We start from the raw sequence: 17,786 nt of genomic DNA, 5'->3' as shown, positions 1-17,786 counted from the left end.
GTGTGAAGATTAGAAACCTGTGCTTCCACAGCCTGAAGAGCCCTATACCATCTGAATCAAAGAAGTCAAAGAAAATGGGGTAGGGAATAGGGAGGAGGACAGAGGGCCAAGTAAGAAAGCCTTCTACTCATAGCATCCCCAAAGCTGAGCATGAAAGTAAAAGTATCTGCATTTTAAAAAGTTTATGTAAATTACATGACCTATTATTTTCAGGAAAGTTCTGAAAATGCAATGTTCTGCATAGGACCGAAGATATGCCTAAGCAACATGTCACACCTGTACAAGGCCACTGAAAGTCATGGATATTGGAAACAAACACACAACATAGCTAAGTCTATGATGGACTGAACAGGTTTCAGTTTGGTACTCCATAAGCCCAAGATCGTAAACTGTTAGAAAAGCTGTAATGATAGGGTTTTGTGTAGTAACTCTTGTGCTTCTGGTTGGCACGTTAACTCCATTTTAATATGTGAAATTAATACAGACATTTGTGAAAGGTTGTGCAAAACTATTGTATTTACAAAAATGGCACAAAAGTGAATTCAACAGTCGATGCACATGCATACGTCATTCACATCTTTAACAACAAAAGGGACTCTAACATTACAGGACTGTGTTAGAACACTAGCTTCAATGGCAGCTGTTAAGCACTGAGTCACACAGGAAACACCAGAATGGGCAAATATTGCCCAAGTCAAATTCTACTGTTAAAGCTGAAACAGGTTTAAGGCCATTCAAGTTTAAGCACAGAAACACAAATCTTTCAAAATCCATCTAATTGTGTTTGAGTTATCTGACTTTTCTTACCACTTGTGGTCTTAAACTTCTGTTTTACAAAATCCAAAAGGGAAATACAGAAGAAATCAATACAATAGAGGTTATGTTAAATTAGAGTAACATACAAAGCTGTACTTAAAATGAAGTAAGTAAAGCCTAACCATTACAACTGTAAAACTTGTTAGTTGTTGGGAGCTACACTGGGAGTTAGGTAATATATACAATTATTTTCAAGTAGATTATGTTGCTCTAACGTGTCTTTGTCATCAGTGCACTGTTTAACTAATCAAAAACTCTACACATGTATATTCCCTTACAATAGCAGCAAAAGCTACCACTACCTGCAAAGCTGTCAGTTTCAAACGACTTAGAGAACGAAAGGAAGTAAGGTGTGGATAGATGATACAGTAAGGAGAAAAAATGGGAATCAGATTCATGCAGTTCAGCTCTTTTAATCAGCCAGCCAGCTTGCTAGCAACAAGGGAGGGTTTCCGTTGAGGAAGGTCCTGAGGAGTGGGAATGTGATCGCCAGTGACCTCCGTTTTATCCGGGGCTGCAGCAGGAAGTTGCTTGTTCTTCATTTTTGCTTTTGCCATGTTGTAATCCCCAGAATCAAAATATTTTTGCTATAAATTAAAAACAAACATCAGATTAGATTTTAAAAGCTTTCATGTTCAATTTTGCTTATTTTAGATGTAGATGGGACGTTACACTGGCAGAATAAATAAGCAGCAGCTCAACTGGCTAAGCCTCCCGCTACAAGAAATGGGATCCCATGTGGGCACTGGTTGTGGCAGCTGCTCTACTGCCTACCCAGCTCCCTGCCTGTGGCCTGGGAAAGCAATGCAGCATGGCCCAAAGCCTTGGGACCCTGCACCCGCGTGGGAGACACAGAAGAAGCTCTTGGTTGCAAATAGGCTCAGCTTCGTTGCGCCACTTGCAGACTGAACCAGCAGATGGAAAATCCTTCTGTCTCTCCTCCTCTCTGTAAATCTGTCTTTCCACTAAGAACAAATGTCATGAAAAACAAAACAAAACAAACTTCACACTTCTCAATTACTAAATGAAACAGCCAGGTTGAAATTCTTATATGACTGATTTTTGAAAAATAAAACCATTCACCAATTTGTACTTTAGGGTTTGCCACTCACCCCCACTCAACCTAATAGCTACTGAAACTATTACTTTTTAAATTAGTTCTCTATCATTAGGGATGAACATCTTCCCAAGAATTTACAACATTAATTTGAGCATGAGCATTGGGTAAGAACACAGGTAAACGTAAGTGCCAAAATGAAAGAAATTAATTTGCTGGAAATCATAGCAAATACAACAAAACATACAGGAACAGAGGGTCCCAGCAGCAGATTAGAGGGTCAGCATGCCAGACAGCATGGGTGAACATCAAGTACCTGGGAACTCACAGCTCACTGTCAGATCACATGGCCTGGAGAAAATGTCTCAATGGCTGCCTATTTCAGGGACCATTTTGGCAAGCCAAAGAGCCTATGGTTAGAAATTGCTTTTCTGGGGTCAGGCAGAGTGTGCTAAGAGTCCCATAAGGACACCAGCTCCAGTCCAATCTGCTTTGCTTTCAACCCAGTTCCCAGTTAATGCCTATGGGAAAAGAGAAGACAGCCCTGCTTGGGGCCCTGTCACCCACATGGGAAACCCAGATGAAGATCCTGGCTCCTGGCTTTGCTCTGGCTATTTGGAGAATCAACGAGCAAATGGAAGATTTCTCTATCTCCAACTGTAACACTGGTTTTTAAAGAAATAAATTAATGTTAGGACCAGCCCTCTTACACTTGTTGCAGCTTCATTTCTGCATTTTGTTTTCAAATGGGTACAGAAAAAAAATTCAGGAACTTTTGATATAATATATTGTATTGTATTTATATATTGTATTAGAGCTGTTTGAGTTCAGTGGACTCAAGAACAAAGCAACCTGAAAAGTGCAAATTTTAGCAGATTTCCCCAAGTGTAATAAACTCAGTTCTAAGGAAAGTAAGCAAAACTTCATAAGGTGATCTCATTTAAATGCAGATTAGACTACTCTGCTTGGGCAAAAGAAATCAAATTCATTTTTTGTGGCAACAGAAAAACACTAAAACCAATGACTAATAATTAGAACTTCCCTAAAAAGAAACCAGTCTCTGCCAAAGGTATCAAGTCTGCACAACATGATCAGTAAAGGCGGAGACCTGCCAAAGCTGTCAGAGTCCAGCTTCCGAGGAGGAGTGAAGTGGTTTGTTTCGTAGATTAGGATTCACGGAAATTGGAGCTGTCCATATTGTCTAGATAATCTGGACGATGATACTATAAGCATCCTTCCCCCCTAGACTTAGAGGCTGTGCAGAACAAGGTACTGACATTAGTCTTGATGCCAAGTGGGCATCTGAAGTCAGGCTTAAAGCCTCTTGAGATGGAACCCTTGGGATTTCACCAATTCCACAAACGAGAAAATAGGCTGGACTGCTTCTTGCTGTCCCTTCTAGCCTGACAGGCTGCTGAAAGGCTACAAAAAATAAAATTAATGTTAGCGAGTACAAGACAGAAAGGGACCTAAGCTGATAGTACTATATAATCTGTGACAAGGAAACTCAAGATTCTAAAGTAACTTGCCCATCTTGCTAACTATTCTGACATAGAAAAATTTAAACACAGGGCTCTAATTCATTGAATTTGATTCATCAAAATATTTTACTGCTATAATTCATTTTTTAAGTCAAAGCCTTATTTCCATAATATAAAAGGACTGATATTTCAAATTCTATATATTTCACAATGAAACTGGCACTGTCTTCATTGCCAATTATTTACATCAACACCATCAATTCTTTTTTTTTTTTAACATTTATTTAATTTTATTGGAAAGTCAGATACACAGAGGATGATCTTTCATCCGCTGACTCACTCTCAAAGTGGCCACAATGGCTGGAGCTGAGCCAAGCTGAAGCCAGGAGCCAGGAGTTTTTTCCAGGTCTCCCACACGAGTGCAGGGTCCCAAGGCTTTGGGGCCGTCCTCGACTGCTTTCCCAGGCCACAAGCAGAGAGCTAACACCACCACTTCTAAAATATTATAAATTCTGATTTTAGGAATACTTTAGGAAGTTACAAATAGTTAAAGCTAGAGAAAAATTACAATAATAGCTCCACTCCTAGAAGAAAGGCTATTAACCTGTTATGCTAGATTAGCAAAGAGAGTTTCCAAAACATTAATAAATCAGAAATCCAATGTTAATAGTCAAGATTATGTAATTTATTTCATAACTGGTACATTCACATTTGCGTAGCTAGTTTTACTTATCCCTTTTATCTTTGCTAGCTATAAAAATGTTTAAAATCTTCAAACTCAAAAATTTCTCTTCACACTTACATCTTTAGATAATTCATAAAATATTCTTTTAGAGAATGTGAACATTTATGTGAATTTGTTCCACATCTCTTTTGAAAAGTAAATTTTAAATGTTTAAACACAACAAAAAGCTTGCCAATGTCATTATTTCAGCCTCAACAGATATTAAAAAAAAATCCCTTAACCAGGGGCACTGTGTTTCTTGTACATTTCAAATTTTCATTTTCATAAATATTAACATTGATTTTTATCATAATAACCTTCTGGATCACATCTCATGACACACAGGCTTACATATTTATATACTTGGTACAATTTCTTCCTGCCATTATTCCAAAGGTCTGAATGTTATTTTTTCATGTAAGAGAAAAACACCATCCACTCTATTATTTGCCAATTTAAAGATCTGTTGAAATTTTTTTGATTTGGGGAAGCAATTTATATATAACCATGGCTAACACATTTTTTTAAAGCAAGCAGGGGATACTTGCATTTTTAAGATCTCATTTAAGGGCAAATCTGATTTAGCTTCTCACTCAATAATTCCTTCCCTGTTCCCTATGTGGTAAGTAATTTAACTGTGATTTAGCTCAAAACAGAGCCCTCTCATTTTACAGAACAGAGGAAAGGGGAGACACAAGCAGCAGTCCCTCAATCCAATGGCACTGAGAAGGGGTACTGTACACCTGGCAAGCATGACTAATTTTGAATAAAATGTTTCCAGTAATATGAACTAGTAAAACTACAATGAACTAACCGCGTCAGAGTAACTGTGAAACATATTACCTGAAGGATAAAGTAACCTGCACTTTAGTTTGCCATTTCTTCCAAGTAAAAATTCATTTTAAGCCTTTGAATGCTCTGTAGGACTCACCTCTAAAATTTCTAAACATTAAAATTATGGGCAAAAGGATAACACATTATAGGCAAAAGGAAAATAAAACGACAGGGCATATTTTTTCAGTGGTGAAAGGGTAAATGCACACAGGTTTTAACTGTATTTACCCACATTTTCTTACAATGATAAAACTGAAGAAATATCATAAAAATATTAACACATTCACTCCAGGTGAGGACATGGGTTTGTATCACATTATTCCTGCCCTATTCTACCTGCTTAAAATTGTTCGTAAGTTAAGACATTAGAGATTTCTAGATATTTATGGAATGACTAACATGAAACAGAAAATAATACACATACACACAAAGACAGATATATAACAGAGTTATTTTCCCATCTCTGATGGTAACTGAGTTTACAGAACTTAAATGTTGAGGATCATATGCAACAACTTACCCCTTTCTGCAATCGTTTTCTTAAGAAATCTGAACCTCCAGGCTTTTGTCCCAGATGAGGATACCTTGCTTTTAGTTTTGCTTCTTCAGCTTTCTCTGGACTAGTCACTTTATCTTCCATTTCCTGAAAAAAAAAATTTTTTTTAATGATTACTTCTCTGTTAAAACCAGCTATTTCCAATAAGTCAGCTTTCACTATCCAGATATTGACTTGACTGTCGGATACCAAGAAACACAGCAGCTGACTGAGAACCCCAGCACAGAAGCCTTTAAGTCATCTCTGTCTGGTTTCCAATGATCCATGTGATAGGTCTATTATAGCTGTGATGCCTGTGCGACACCCCACACACTGGATAAAAATACCCAGAGCTCAGCTCTGAAGTCTTGCTTTCCAGTCATGTATGACACATCTACAGTTAGTCACCTTCTATGGAACTCTTCAGCTCTTGGACTATATTTAGACAACCATCCAAAACACTGTAAAAATCTGAAAGGTCTGATTATTCATTTATTCAAAATTATACATGACTTGAAGCTCCTTTCATTATCTACTAGAAAATAACAACTTATTTACTGTATGTTTTCCTTGAATATTTATAAAGATACATCATCTTAAGAAAGTCCTCACATGTGTGTATTTTATTCTCTATGTTTAGAATGACAAACTCTGATCGTGTCAAAGACTCCATTTTCTAAAGTATCAAAAGTCTATTTTCTGATCAGACTGTTGATATCTTAAGCCTGTTCATTTTTAACACTACTCTTGATTTACACTACTTTCCCTCAAAGTGCCATATAGCACAGGTAAGCAGAATACTTTATGTAAGTACTACAGATGAATGAGAGAAAGCTATCCTGCAAGGGGGAGGCTGGGCAGTGGGCAAGGCACACTTCCTAGTTAATGGATTCCTTTTCTGTACATGGGATCAGCAAAGTTACACAGGTTTACATATCTTGATTCTTTATTCTAGGTTATTTATACATAGTCCAAAGCAGGATTGCTATATCCATAGATGTCAAATTGTTTTGTGCATTAAGTAAATAATCTAGGAACTGAAAAAAATTTTGCACAATTTTAGATTTCAGACATGCTGTATAACTGGCTTTATCCCTTTATATAGTGTCAACACTTTTCTCATCTTAACACAACTTCCTCATCTATTGTTGCCTCTCTTTTGAAAAATACCTATCTACATATTTGAGCACAGAGAGGTAGGTACACAGAGCAAGCTACCACTGACTCCCCTAGATGCCTGTGAAGGCCAGGGCTGGGCCGGTCAGCAATGGAATCAGAAAGATCTTCAATCTGCTGGTTCACTCAAGTGGCCACAATGGCTGGAGCTGAGCTGATCTACAGCCAGGAGCCAGGAGCTTCTTCCAGGTCACCCATGCAGGTGCAGGGTCCCAAGGCTTCATCGTATCCTCTGCTGCTTTACCTGGCCACAAGCAGGGGGCCGGATGAGTGGAACAGCTGGGACACAAACTGGTGCCCTTTGGGATCCCAATAGTTGCAAGGTGAGGATTTAACTGAGCCATCTCACTGAGCCCAGGACAGAGGCATCTTGATGCCAGGTCAAATTCCTGCCCAAGACTCTCATTTTCAATCTTAGAGGGTTGGGGTGAGAACAGAGGGAGGGTGTGCTGCTGCTGTTCTCCTGTTTTTATGTATGTTCTATTCTGCTTTGAGTATTCTTTCCACAACCACACTGTAGCTTCATACATCAGTCTTTCTATATATAGTGATCATATCATTCATTCACTTGACATACACAAAATTCAACTGTGTGCTGTTAGAGTTAACAAAATGATCTAGGCCAACAACAAGGCACAGTAGCTGAAGCCTCTGTCTGTGGCACCAGCATCCCATATAGGCACCGATCTGTGTGTCCCAGCTGCTTCACTTCCAGATCCAGCTCCCTGCTACTGTGCCTGGGAAAGTGGCGGAAGGTGGACCAGCTCCTTGGGCTGCCGCATCCACATGGGACACCCAGCAGAAACTCCAGGCTCTTTCCTGGCTGTGGACCAGCTCCAGCCATTTTGGCCACCTGGGGAGTAAGTCAGTGGATGTGAGATCTCTTTCCTTTTCTCATTGTAAATCTGCCTTTCAAGTAAAATAATAACAATAATAATTGTCGTTATGATATAATAATAAATTATTATTATTAAACCACCACCACCAAAGAGATGGGATTCTGCCAGTAATTCAAGAACAGTAGGCCCCAAAGACAAGTGAACTGTCAGGTATGTAAGGCAAACTGGCGTTCCTATATTGGTCTCATTCTTTGGTTTCTTTGGCAACACAAGTAGAACAAATACTAATCATCGTTATAACATTTAAAAATGCAAACTCATCCCCAACAAGTCTACTACTTGATCTGCCACTCCACTGAAGAATGATCTTATTCATCCTTTGAAATACTGAACAAGAAAGTGACTCCCTAAACTACCTGAACTGGTGGAATAGTCACTGGTGGAATAGACTATGCCTTCTCTAGGATTATGCTTGCTAAACAACCTAACCTCATGAAAGGTAAGTTTATACTGTATTCATCACAAAAGCCAGAGAAATAAGATAAATCCAAGGCTACCAATTTAGTGGAAGACGGTGGACTAAGCTCATGTCAGTTTATCTGCACAGTGCTTCTAGTGCTGTAAGTGGAACTGTGAGGAGGGACTTAATTTTGGATTTCCTGTAATTATTTTAAAGATGTATTTATTTTTATTGCAAAGTCAGACATACAAAGAGGATGAGAGACAGAGAGGAAGATCTTCTGTCTGATGTTTCACTCTCCAAGTGACGCAATGGCTGGAGCTGAGCCATCTGAATCCAGGAGCCAGGAAGCTCTTCCATGTCTCCCACATAGGTGCAGGGCCCCAAGGCTTTGGGCCATCCTTGACTGCTTTCCCAGGCCACAAGCAGGGAGCTGGATGGGAAGCAGAGCATCTGGGACAGGAACCAGCATCCATATGGCAAGGACTTTAGCCACTAGGCTACCGCGCCGGGCCCACCTTTATATATTCTATACCCAGCATATGGCTTAGCACCTATGAGTGTTAAAAGTATGAGCAGTTATTGTGAATGACATATGATCCACACATTCAGATAATTAAAGATTGCTTTGTAGAGGCTGGTGCGGTGACTCAACAGGCTATTCTTCCACCTTCAGGGACCAACATCCCATATGGATACGAGTGGTGTCCCAGCTGCTCCACTTCCCATCCAGCTCCATGCTTGTGGCCTGGAAAAACAATGGAGGACGGCCCAAAGCTTGGGACCCTGCACCCGTGTGGGAGACCCAGAGGAAGCTCCTGGCTCCAGATCAGCTCTGCGGGCTTTGGGCATTTAAGGAGTGAACCATGGATGGAAGACCTCTCTGTTCTATCTCTCCTCCACCTGTAAAATACAGAAAAAAAAAATTTTTTTTTTCAATAAAGGTTGTTTTGTAGTCAGCTATGATCTGATGGCAATTATGTCTGAGTGACCATCTTTCAGCCTACAGAAGTTACACAACATCAGCAGTAAAAATCTAACCCCTGTAAGCACATTCTCCATCTGCTCAGCAGTATATCACTGCTGTATTCACTGGTGAACAAGCCGAGAGGATTAACGAAAGCCAACAAATCTTTTGTGAGGTACTGTCAGAAGAGTTACAAATGCTGTATTCACCTCCACAGAAAATTACTGCTGTCATATTAAGTCCTTGCTGTTTGCCCCGCGCCTGGCAATTAAGGAGTGTTCAGTCCACTGAATGGATAAATACAATGTACTTCAACTGTCTCCATGAAGTTGAGAAATTCTATACACCTAATACATCATTAGCTTATCTTTGAGACTTTTCATGTAATAAAGGTTAAGGTAAGCAAGTAATCCTAACCATTGTATAGTAGACAACTTCTCAGATCCAAGAGAAACATCTGAAAACTTCTCTAAGATTGACCTCTACTGCACTAAGAAGCAGTAGCTGCACACTGAGCAAACTCAAAAGTCCTGCTCACTCTGACCAGAAACAGAACACACTGGAAAGTTGTTTAGTGCAGCAATTAAGGCCCCATTTAGGACACCCATATCTTACATCTGAGTGCTGGAGTTTGAGTACCAGCTCAGTTCTGAAGTCTCAGATTCATGCCGGTAGGCACACCGAGAGAGCCTACCTGGGCTCACACAGGAGACCTGGAAAAAATTCCAAACCCCTGGGACCAGGCTGCTCTAGCCCCGGAAGCCCAGGCACTTGGGGTCTAAACCAGATGCCCCGTCCAGCCGTCCCCTCTGTCTTTCAAATTCAATATTTTACAAATCTTCACATTAAGATTAACAGCAAATGCTGAGTCTTTCAGTGATCAAAGGTAGTATCAAAAGCAGCCCCAGAAAAGTCAAACATTAAATGCAATCTCCATGCACAGGACACATGGGAAAATAATGAACATGTGAAAGCACAGTTACACATTGTCCAGTGGTGGGACATGTCATGAAGTCAGGGAAGCAGACTTGCGGGTGGTTACGCTGTCATGTAAACATCTAAGTGTTCTGGCACAATCTAGGACGGTAAAGATATTACTAGAAGATAAAAATCTTGGGGAAAACCATCATGTATGTGGTCAGTTATTAACTAAAATCTTTACCCAGGACATGGCCATTCTTTTTAGAAAGGCAGAGAAACAAAGATACAGAAAGATCTTCCATCTGTTTTACTGCCCAAATTAGCACCCTATCAGCCGGGCCTAGAGCAAAGCCGGTCCACCAGGAGTGGCAGGAATCAGCTGCATCCCCCAAGCCACCACCCGCTCTCTCGCAGGGCCTGTGCCGCTGGTAAGCTAGAACCAGAAGTACAGCAGAACACAAACCCAGACACTGCAATATGAGATGCAGGCACTCCAAATGGCAACTTAACCACTGTGCCAAACACCTGACCTGTGACTTCAGAGTTCCGCGGTGAACTTTCAACCTCACAGCTGAGACGCCTGCTGAATTCCGTGTTGTACTACCTGGGTTCAATTCCCGCCTCTACCTCCTGACTCCATCTTTCTGGTAACGCATCCCGAGAGGCAGGGGAAGTGACTCACATGACTCCAGATTGCTCGCCCAGCTCTCGGCGTCAGCCCCGGCCTCAGACGTGGCTGCAGCAGGTATCTGGGCAGATGGGGCTCTCTGCTTCTCAAATTGAAAACTACTAAGATTTAAATAATGGTTCCATTCCTTTTCCACCACTCACAAAGTCATCAAGTGTATCCTTTCTGACCCTGCTCTCTTTCTCTCTGTAAATCTGCCTTTAAATAAAAATAATAAAAAAAAAGGTCTTTTTAAAAATGTTAAAGCTACAATGACATGATTATCCCCCTCTAATTTGGTCATTTTTGGGGTGCGTACAGATTAAGGTTTGATACTGTCCTCCAACTGTCGAATACTAACTACTAACACTGGCATTTGTAATTCTTTGGCAAGGTTTCTAGAAAAGTTATGAGAAAAATGAATTAACCCAACAATTTATGAATAATGTCAAGCTCTGTGCTAGATGTAGGGGTGAAAAGAGATACAGATAGGGCCCGGCACAATAGCACAGTGGTTAAAGTCCTCGCCTTGCACATGCCGGGATCCCATATGGTCTGTATGTCCTTTCTTTGTATATCCGCCTTTCAATAAAAATAAATAAATCCTAAAAAAAAAAAAAAAAAAAGATACAGATATAATTCAGGGGCCCTGGGCTCAAACTGCCAGCAGTGGTATTAGGATGATCTTTAACTTTCCAGGTGCCTCTTCTCGCCCACAGCACCAGCGTGCCTACGTCCTTCACGGCTAGTGTTATTAAAAATGGAATTCACAGATGACAAATTAATGAGGTCTCTATAAATAAACGTTCAAAACAGAAACCAAGCGTATTCTGGGGCTACTGAATTGCATGTCATATCTAACTAAAGCTGGGTGACTTCCTGTCTGGATTTCCAATGGACAGAGGCTCAGCAGACTACTCCACAGAGCAGCGATAACAGAACGATACTACATTTAAAATGTAAATTTGGGGCCCGGCACAGTGGCCTAGTGGCTACAGTCCTGGCCTTGAACACGTGGGATCCCATATGTGCACTGGTTCTAATGGCTGTCCTGCTCCTCATCCAGCTCCCTGCTTGTGGCCTGGGAAAGCAGTCTAGGACGGCCCAAAGCCTTGGGACCCTGCACCCACACGGGAGACCCAGAAGAAGCTTTTGGCTCCTGGCTACGGGTCAGCACAGCTCCAGCCGTTGTGGTCACTTGGGGAGTGAATCATTGGACAGAAGATCTTCCTCTGTCTCTCCTCCTCTCTGTATATCTGACTTTGCAATAAAAATAACTAAGTCTTTAAAAAAATGTAAACCCATCCAGGACTCTGGTATGTCACATGGCCTCACTGCTTATTCCTAAGAACAATGGCTACTATCAGAGAAACAAGACAATCAATACAGGCAAGGACACAGACAAGCAGGATTCTCACCTGCTGCTGGTGGGAACGTAAATTAGAGTACCGCTGGGGCTGGGGCAAGGGCTCAACTGGCTAATCCTCCACTTTCAAGCACTGTCATCCCATAGGGTGCAGGTTCATGTCCTGGCTAATCCACTTCCCATCCATCTCTCTGATTAAGTCCTGGGAAAGCAACAGAGAATGGCCCAAAGGGATACCTGGAAGCGGCTCCTGGCTTAGGATGGGCTCAGTTCCAGCTGTTGCAGCTATCTGGGGAGTGAACCAGTAGATGGAAGATCTTTTGTAAATCTGCCTTTCCAATTAAAAAATACATATATACATGGGTATGTATATATATACATATATATCTACAGCCATTATGAAAAATAGTTTGAAAATTCCACAAACAAAACAAACAACAGAAACAGAACTACATATGAGTCATCAATCCCAGTAACAGACAGATGCCCAGGAATTTAAATTAATTTAAATTAGTATGCTGGAGACATTTACATGCGATTACTTCTAGAACACTAATTCACAACAGCCAAGAGAAAGCGCGTACACCTAGGCAGCCAAGCATAGCTGAATGGATCAACAAAATGGATAAAGATACAATGGAACACTACACAGTCACAAAGAGTTCAATTCTGCTAATTGCAGCCACACACATGGAACTAGAGGCCAGTGTTAACAAATAAATAAGCCTGGCACAAAAAGAGAAGTTTTCAGAGGTTCTCCCTTATATACACAGGTACTTTAAAAAATTTACAGGGAATTGTATTATGAGAACAAACAGCCACACCTGGATTTTGAAATTTTCTTGCAATAAAATAAACTTATCTTCTAATGAATTTCTCATGAATTTTCTAAGTACCTCCACCTATGGAAGCTTAAGCTGCTCTCCAACGAGTAGAGAATGGAATGGTGGTTACCAGAGCCTGGAAAGCAGGTGGAGGAGGGAATGACAGAGAATGACTTACGAATGGGGAGGGGGACAGCTGGATGGAAGAATCCGGGCCTAACATCCTACAGCACAGGACAGACAGTAATTAACTGAGTGTTTTCAAAGCAGCCAGCAGGATTCCGTTTCCAAGATAAGAAAGAGATAAATGTCCAAAAGCTTGGATACACCAATCACCTGATCCTGGGACACTACACGGTAACTGTGTCAATCCTAGAGACATGAAAAATATATAGCAGTGGCTGGCACTGTGGCACCTCAGGCAAAGTGCCACCTGTGACCCTGGCATCCCACATGGGTCCAGGTTGTGTCCTGGCTGCTCCACTTTCCATACAGCTCCCTGCTAATGGCCTGAGAAAAGTAGCAGTAGATGGCTCAAGCTTGTGGGCTCCTGTAACCATAAAGGAGACCCAGATAAAAGTCCTGGCTCTGGCCTGGCTCAACCCTGGCTGCTAAGGTCATCTGGGGAGTGAACCAGTGAATGGAAAATGCATCTCTCTGTCTCATCCTCACTCGACAGCTCTGGAAATCTCCCTTGCAAGTAAAAATAAATAAATATTTTTTAAAAAGGTTGAAAGAGATAAGAGTGGGAGAGACAGATCCATTTTCATCCACTGATTCACTCCCAAATGGTCCCAATGGCCAGCGCTAACCTGAAGCCAAGAGCCAACAGCCTCCTCAGGATCTCCCAAGTGGGTGCAGGGTCCCAAGGATCTTGGCCATCCTCTCCTGCTTTCCCAGGCCACAAGCAGGGAGTTGGACCAGAAATGGAGCAGTCAGGATATTAACTGGTATATATACAGGATGCTGGCACTTGCAGGTGGAAGATTAGCCTGTTAAACCACCACAAAGGTCTCCAACAAATACATTTTTTTAAAAAAACTAAATAACTAAGGGGAGTTAATTTGCCATCCCCCAAAAAAGCCTTGAGGTTTAACAATTGCTACAACCTATTCTCAATACTTCACACTACATTAAAATTTTAAACCGGGGCCCAGCAAGGTAGCCTAGTGGGTAAAGTCCTCGCCTTGCAAGCTAAGGCTACTTGGAGGGTGAATCAGTGGATGGAAGATTTTTCTCTGTCTCTCCTTCACTTTGTAAATCTGACTTTCCAATAAAAATAAATAAATCTTAAAAAAAAATTGTCGCTATCCTGCAGCGATGGACTTGGTGCACAGAGCCGATAATAACACGCTTGGACTACTGACTGATGATCAATAGCCAAAATTTATTAGGGGCAACAGACTTTATATGCTGAGGGTCATACAGGATTAGGGTAGAGATACTTACTTCATCAACAGAACCATCAACTGTTTCTATGCCTTAGTCTGGAAGTCCTTTTGCCTTGTATATTACTTCCACTCAACTGTTCTTGTACAAATGATATCTCATCAGGTATACCAAAGGTAGCCATACAGTTGTTCTCATGCAAAGGATATCCAATCAGTCACACACAAGACATCCATTCAGTTGTTTATCATACAAATATTGTCCCATCAACTGTAATCCTGTGCTACCTAAGGTCACAAAGTCCTCCTACAAAAAATTTTTTAAACAGACCCGGCACCGTGGCCTAGTGGCTAAAGTCCTCGCCTTGAAAGCACTGGAATCCCATATGGGTGCCAGTTCTAATCCCAGCAGCTCCACTTCCCATCCAGCTCCCTGCTTGTGGCCTGGGAAAGGAGACGAGAACGGCCCAAAGCCTTGGGATCCTGCACTCACACGGGAGACCCAGAAGAAGCTCCTGGCTTTGGATTGGTGCAGCACCGGCCGTTGTGGTCTCTTGGGGAGTGAATCATCGGATGGAAGATCTTCCTCTCTGTATATCTGACTTTGCAATAAAAGTAAATAAATCTTTAAAAAAATTTAAACTACCTTTGTCTGCACCTACTAGTTTTAACATAGTACAAATGTCAAGACAGGAGTTTATACTTATTTTTATGTTTGCACATCTAATATTCCAATAAAAAAATAGTATTTAGATTTCTTCACTGCAAAAGATGGAGAAATAATGCTTTGGTTATTACTCCATGCAGAGCCCCACTATCTACCTTAATTCTTCAGGCAACAGGTTAACCTACTAACAAACTACAAAACTATCAACTCAGTATTCTTGCATTCACTGAAGGGTCAGTTGGGTGCACAGAGAGAATGCAGTGTTTCCAGACCATCTAAGTAAGTGTTCTCCCAAACAGCAGGAACAGGTGACAGGCTCCCAGGCAGTGACTGCACAACCTCCTCTCATCACGCCAGGAGCCCCTGACATCTACAGCCAGCTATGTGTTCAAGAAGCAAGGGTCTAGTACGAACACAGCGTGTTTATTAATCACCGCAGCTAAAGCCAAAGAAAATGAAGCGCATTTTAAACAGAGACACTCATTAAAAGGCTCAGGACATCCTCAATTAAGCTGTTCCGACTAAAAGCATTTACACTCTAGAAATCAAGACGTGAACAAATCCAACAAAGAAAACAAGGCATGCAATTGTGCGCCAGGTGTGATGCCACCTGTAAGACACTCCAGCAGGGCCTTTATTACCTTTCCTAACTTCCTTAAGGCTAAAGGAACACCAAAGGGAACGATTTCACAATAATCACCCCCGGGATAGTCCCCCTAAAAACGCAGTACCTGACCTGCCTGTCACTGATCTTACTGCTTCCTTTCCTTAAGCTATTTCACACATCACAGAACCACCCGCTCAGGAACGGTGGAGATGGGTAAGACCATATGGAAAGATTAAACGCGTACCCAGCGTCCAGTGGGTGCCCCATGAGGCAGCAACATCTGTTTCATGGGAATATAGTGTGATTTTTGAAGAAAAACTGTTGGTAACTCTCCACAAACAATTTAGGGAACAAACCCCGAACCTTTCCCCTTTCTCGGCCAGCCACACGTGCCCCAGAAAGTGGCGGAAATAATAGTTAAAATAAGGACCAAGCACAAGCCTCCATGAATGAAGGAACTACATTTTCCATTGGAAACATACTGATCTTGCCCAGCACATATTCCTACACTAGGAAGTGAGTACAAAACACTCCTATGTTTCTGAGAAAAGTCTGATCAAACAAAGAAACTTTCTACAAATTCCAACTTTTCGCATTTCAGTGTGGCACACACGGATCTGGAGCCCTGGTAAGCCACCCGATCTTTGCCCCGCGTAGGCCTCCCAACCGCGCCAGGCAGCAGTGACTAACTTTATAAACCAGACAATGAAGCAACTATGGTGGCACCCAAATTTTCAATTCGGGTCTGTAGAGCCACCACCACCGTCCCCCGTCCACAAGAGACAGCCTCTGGAGTCAACGGTACGCTTACAAAGAGTTGGGAAGGTTCAGGGGACAAATCAAACTTGGCAGGAAGCGTGAAGCTCCCAGAACAAGGACAGCGCCCTGGGCTCTCGCGAACACGAACGTGACTCAGGGCCAGGGGTGGAGCTGGCCTCCACTCGGCCGGCCGGGGCGCAGGTGCCGCCGCAGGCCCAGTCCCGGCGACTCCCGCCCTGCGGCCCGGGCGCACGGCTCCAGGCGCGTCCCCTGCGCACGCTGCCGGAGCGGGCCGCCTGCCAGGCCCAGCCGGGCCCTGCCCCGTCCACCACTCACCTTCTGCTCCTCCGCGGAGGCTGTCTCGGGGGCTTCCGCGGACATACTGCTCCCTGTGCAGACGAGACACCGGGAAAAGACGCGATTACCGGCTGGCCCAGGCCGCCCGCCCGGCCGCCGCCTAAGGCCCGCCCGACGCCCGGTCCCTCCCGCCCCGGCTCTCCCGGCGCCCGCCGGGGCCGCCGCCGCCCGCGGAAATGGCCGTCGCCTTGTGACGACAGCGAGTCTCGGGGTGCTCGGCCGGCGGCGACGGCTGCTGCCCACCGATGGCCACCCGGGGCTCTCGGGAGCGCCGCGCCCCTACCTTCCCAACACCGCCTCTCTGGCGCTCAGACGCTCAGGCACTTCCTTTTTCCCTTCAAAGGTCGCGGCTCGCGCCTTACCTCACATCCGTCTAAGGTGCCGATGCTTGCTGGGAACAGTAGTTTCCAAATGGAGCGCTTTCTTAAAACCTCTTCTGATCCATTCTTTTTTCGGTCCCTTAACTATTTGCACTGCTTCCCCAGGCTTGGTTAATCTCCGTGTCCTCCTCGCCCGCTGCAAGGCAGCCTCGCAGACTTAGGGGCGTGGTGAGAGCGCGCCGAAACTCCAGGCTGTCTCGTCCCATAGATCTTTCCCCTTCTGCTTTGCTTAAATATCCCATTCACCCATTCACATCCCTGTGCACCCTTCACACTCCTAGAGCAACTTTGTGTTCCAAGCCTCCGCACCAGGTCAGATCCACCTCTTCAAGGCAGGTGCATCTCTGTATGGTTCTTCAACAACACAGCTATCATTCGACAATAATTGATGAGATTATTAATGTCACACGTGCTGTTCTAATAAGCCTTATCCAAGCAAGGAGCTCGTCTGTATTTACTCAGGTTACAATCCGAGTCCTTGGCACTTCCTATATATTCAATAAATATCTCACAGAGGAATTCAACTTCCATCCTTTTGTCTACCCTTCTCATAACTTTCCTGAAACTGTTCGCTCCTCCCAGGATTTCCATTGACAAGTCCCATACCTGCATATTTAATACTTTACATTTAAATAGCTAATGGCAATACATGGGGATTTCAAAGAAGTATCCCTCAGAAACTTGGAAATAAGCTGGTCCTCTAACTGGCAAAAAAAATATCCAATAATGAATGCTATTCTGGAGAGTAAAGGAGAAACCCCCTGAATGCCGGGTAAAGAATTTAGGAAACCCACCCCCTTCACTCAAGGTGAAAATCTCAGGAAGAATTGAACTGAGGTTGAAACTTGGAAGAAAAAAATACACTGCTGGCATAGGTAATCTTGCTCACTGAACTCCTTTTGGAGAAAGGAAGGAAGGAGTTTGCCAGGCAAGAACGTATTTACAATCAAAGGGCTCAAGA

The 17,786-nt window shown here is 42.9% G+C and overlaps 1 protein-coding gene across 1 annotated transcript; it reads right to left on the bottom strand.

The window, feature by feature from the left end:
* Nucleotides 1-1,209: 1,209 nt before the first annotated feature.
* ARPP19 (cAMP regulated phosphoprotein 19) lies at nucleotides 1,210-16,604 on the bottom strand. The gene is made up of 3 exons (XM_004578071.3): nucleotides 16,425-16,604; nucleotides 5,433-5,555; nucleotides 1,210-1,403 (listed from the first exon to the last, which is right to left on the bottom strand). The coding sequence occupies exons 1-3, from the start codon at nucleotides 16,467-16,469 to the stop codon at nucleotides 1,233-1,235; spliced, it is 339 nt and encodes a 112-aa protein (XP_004578128.1). The 5' UTR covers nucleotides 16,470-16,604; the 3' UTR covers nucleotides 1,210-1,232.
* Between the last annotated feature and the right edge of the window lie 1,182 nt (nucleotides 16,605-17,786).

The sequence above is a fragment of the Ochotona princeps genome, chromosome 6, assembly GCF_030435755.1.
Source record: "Ochotona princeps isolate mOchPri1 chromosome 6, mOchPri1.hap1, whole genome shotgun sequence".
Taxonomy (NCBI): domain Eukaryota; kingdom Metazoa; phylum Chordata; class Mammalia; order Lagomorpha; family Ochotonidae; genus Ochotona; species Ochotona princeps.
This window is presented reverse-complemented; position numbering and strand designations above follow the sequence as displayed.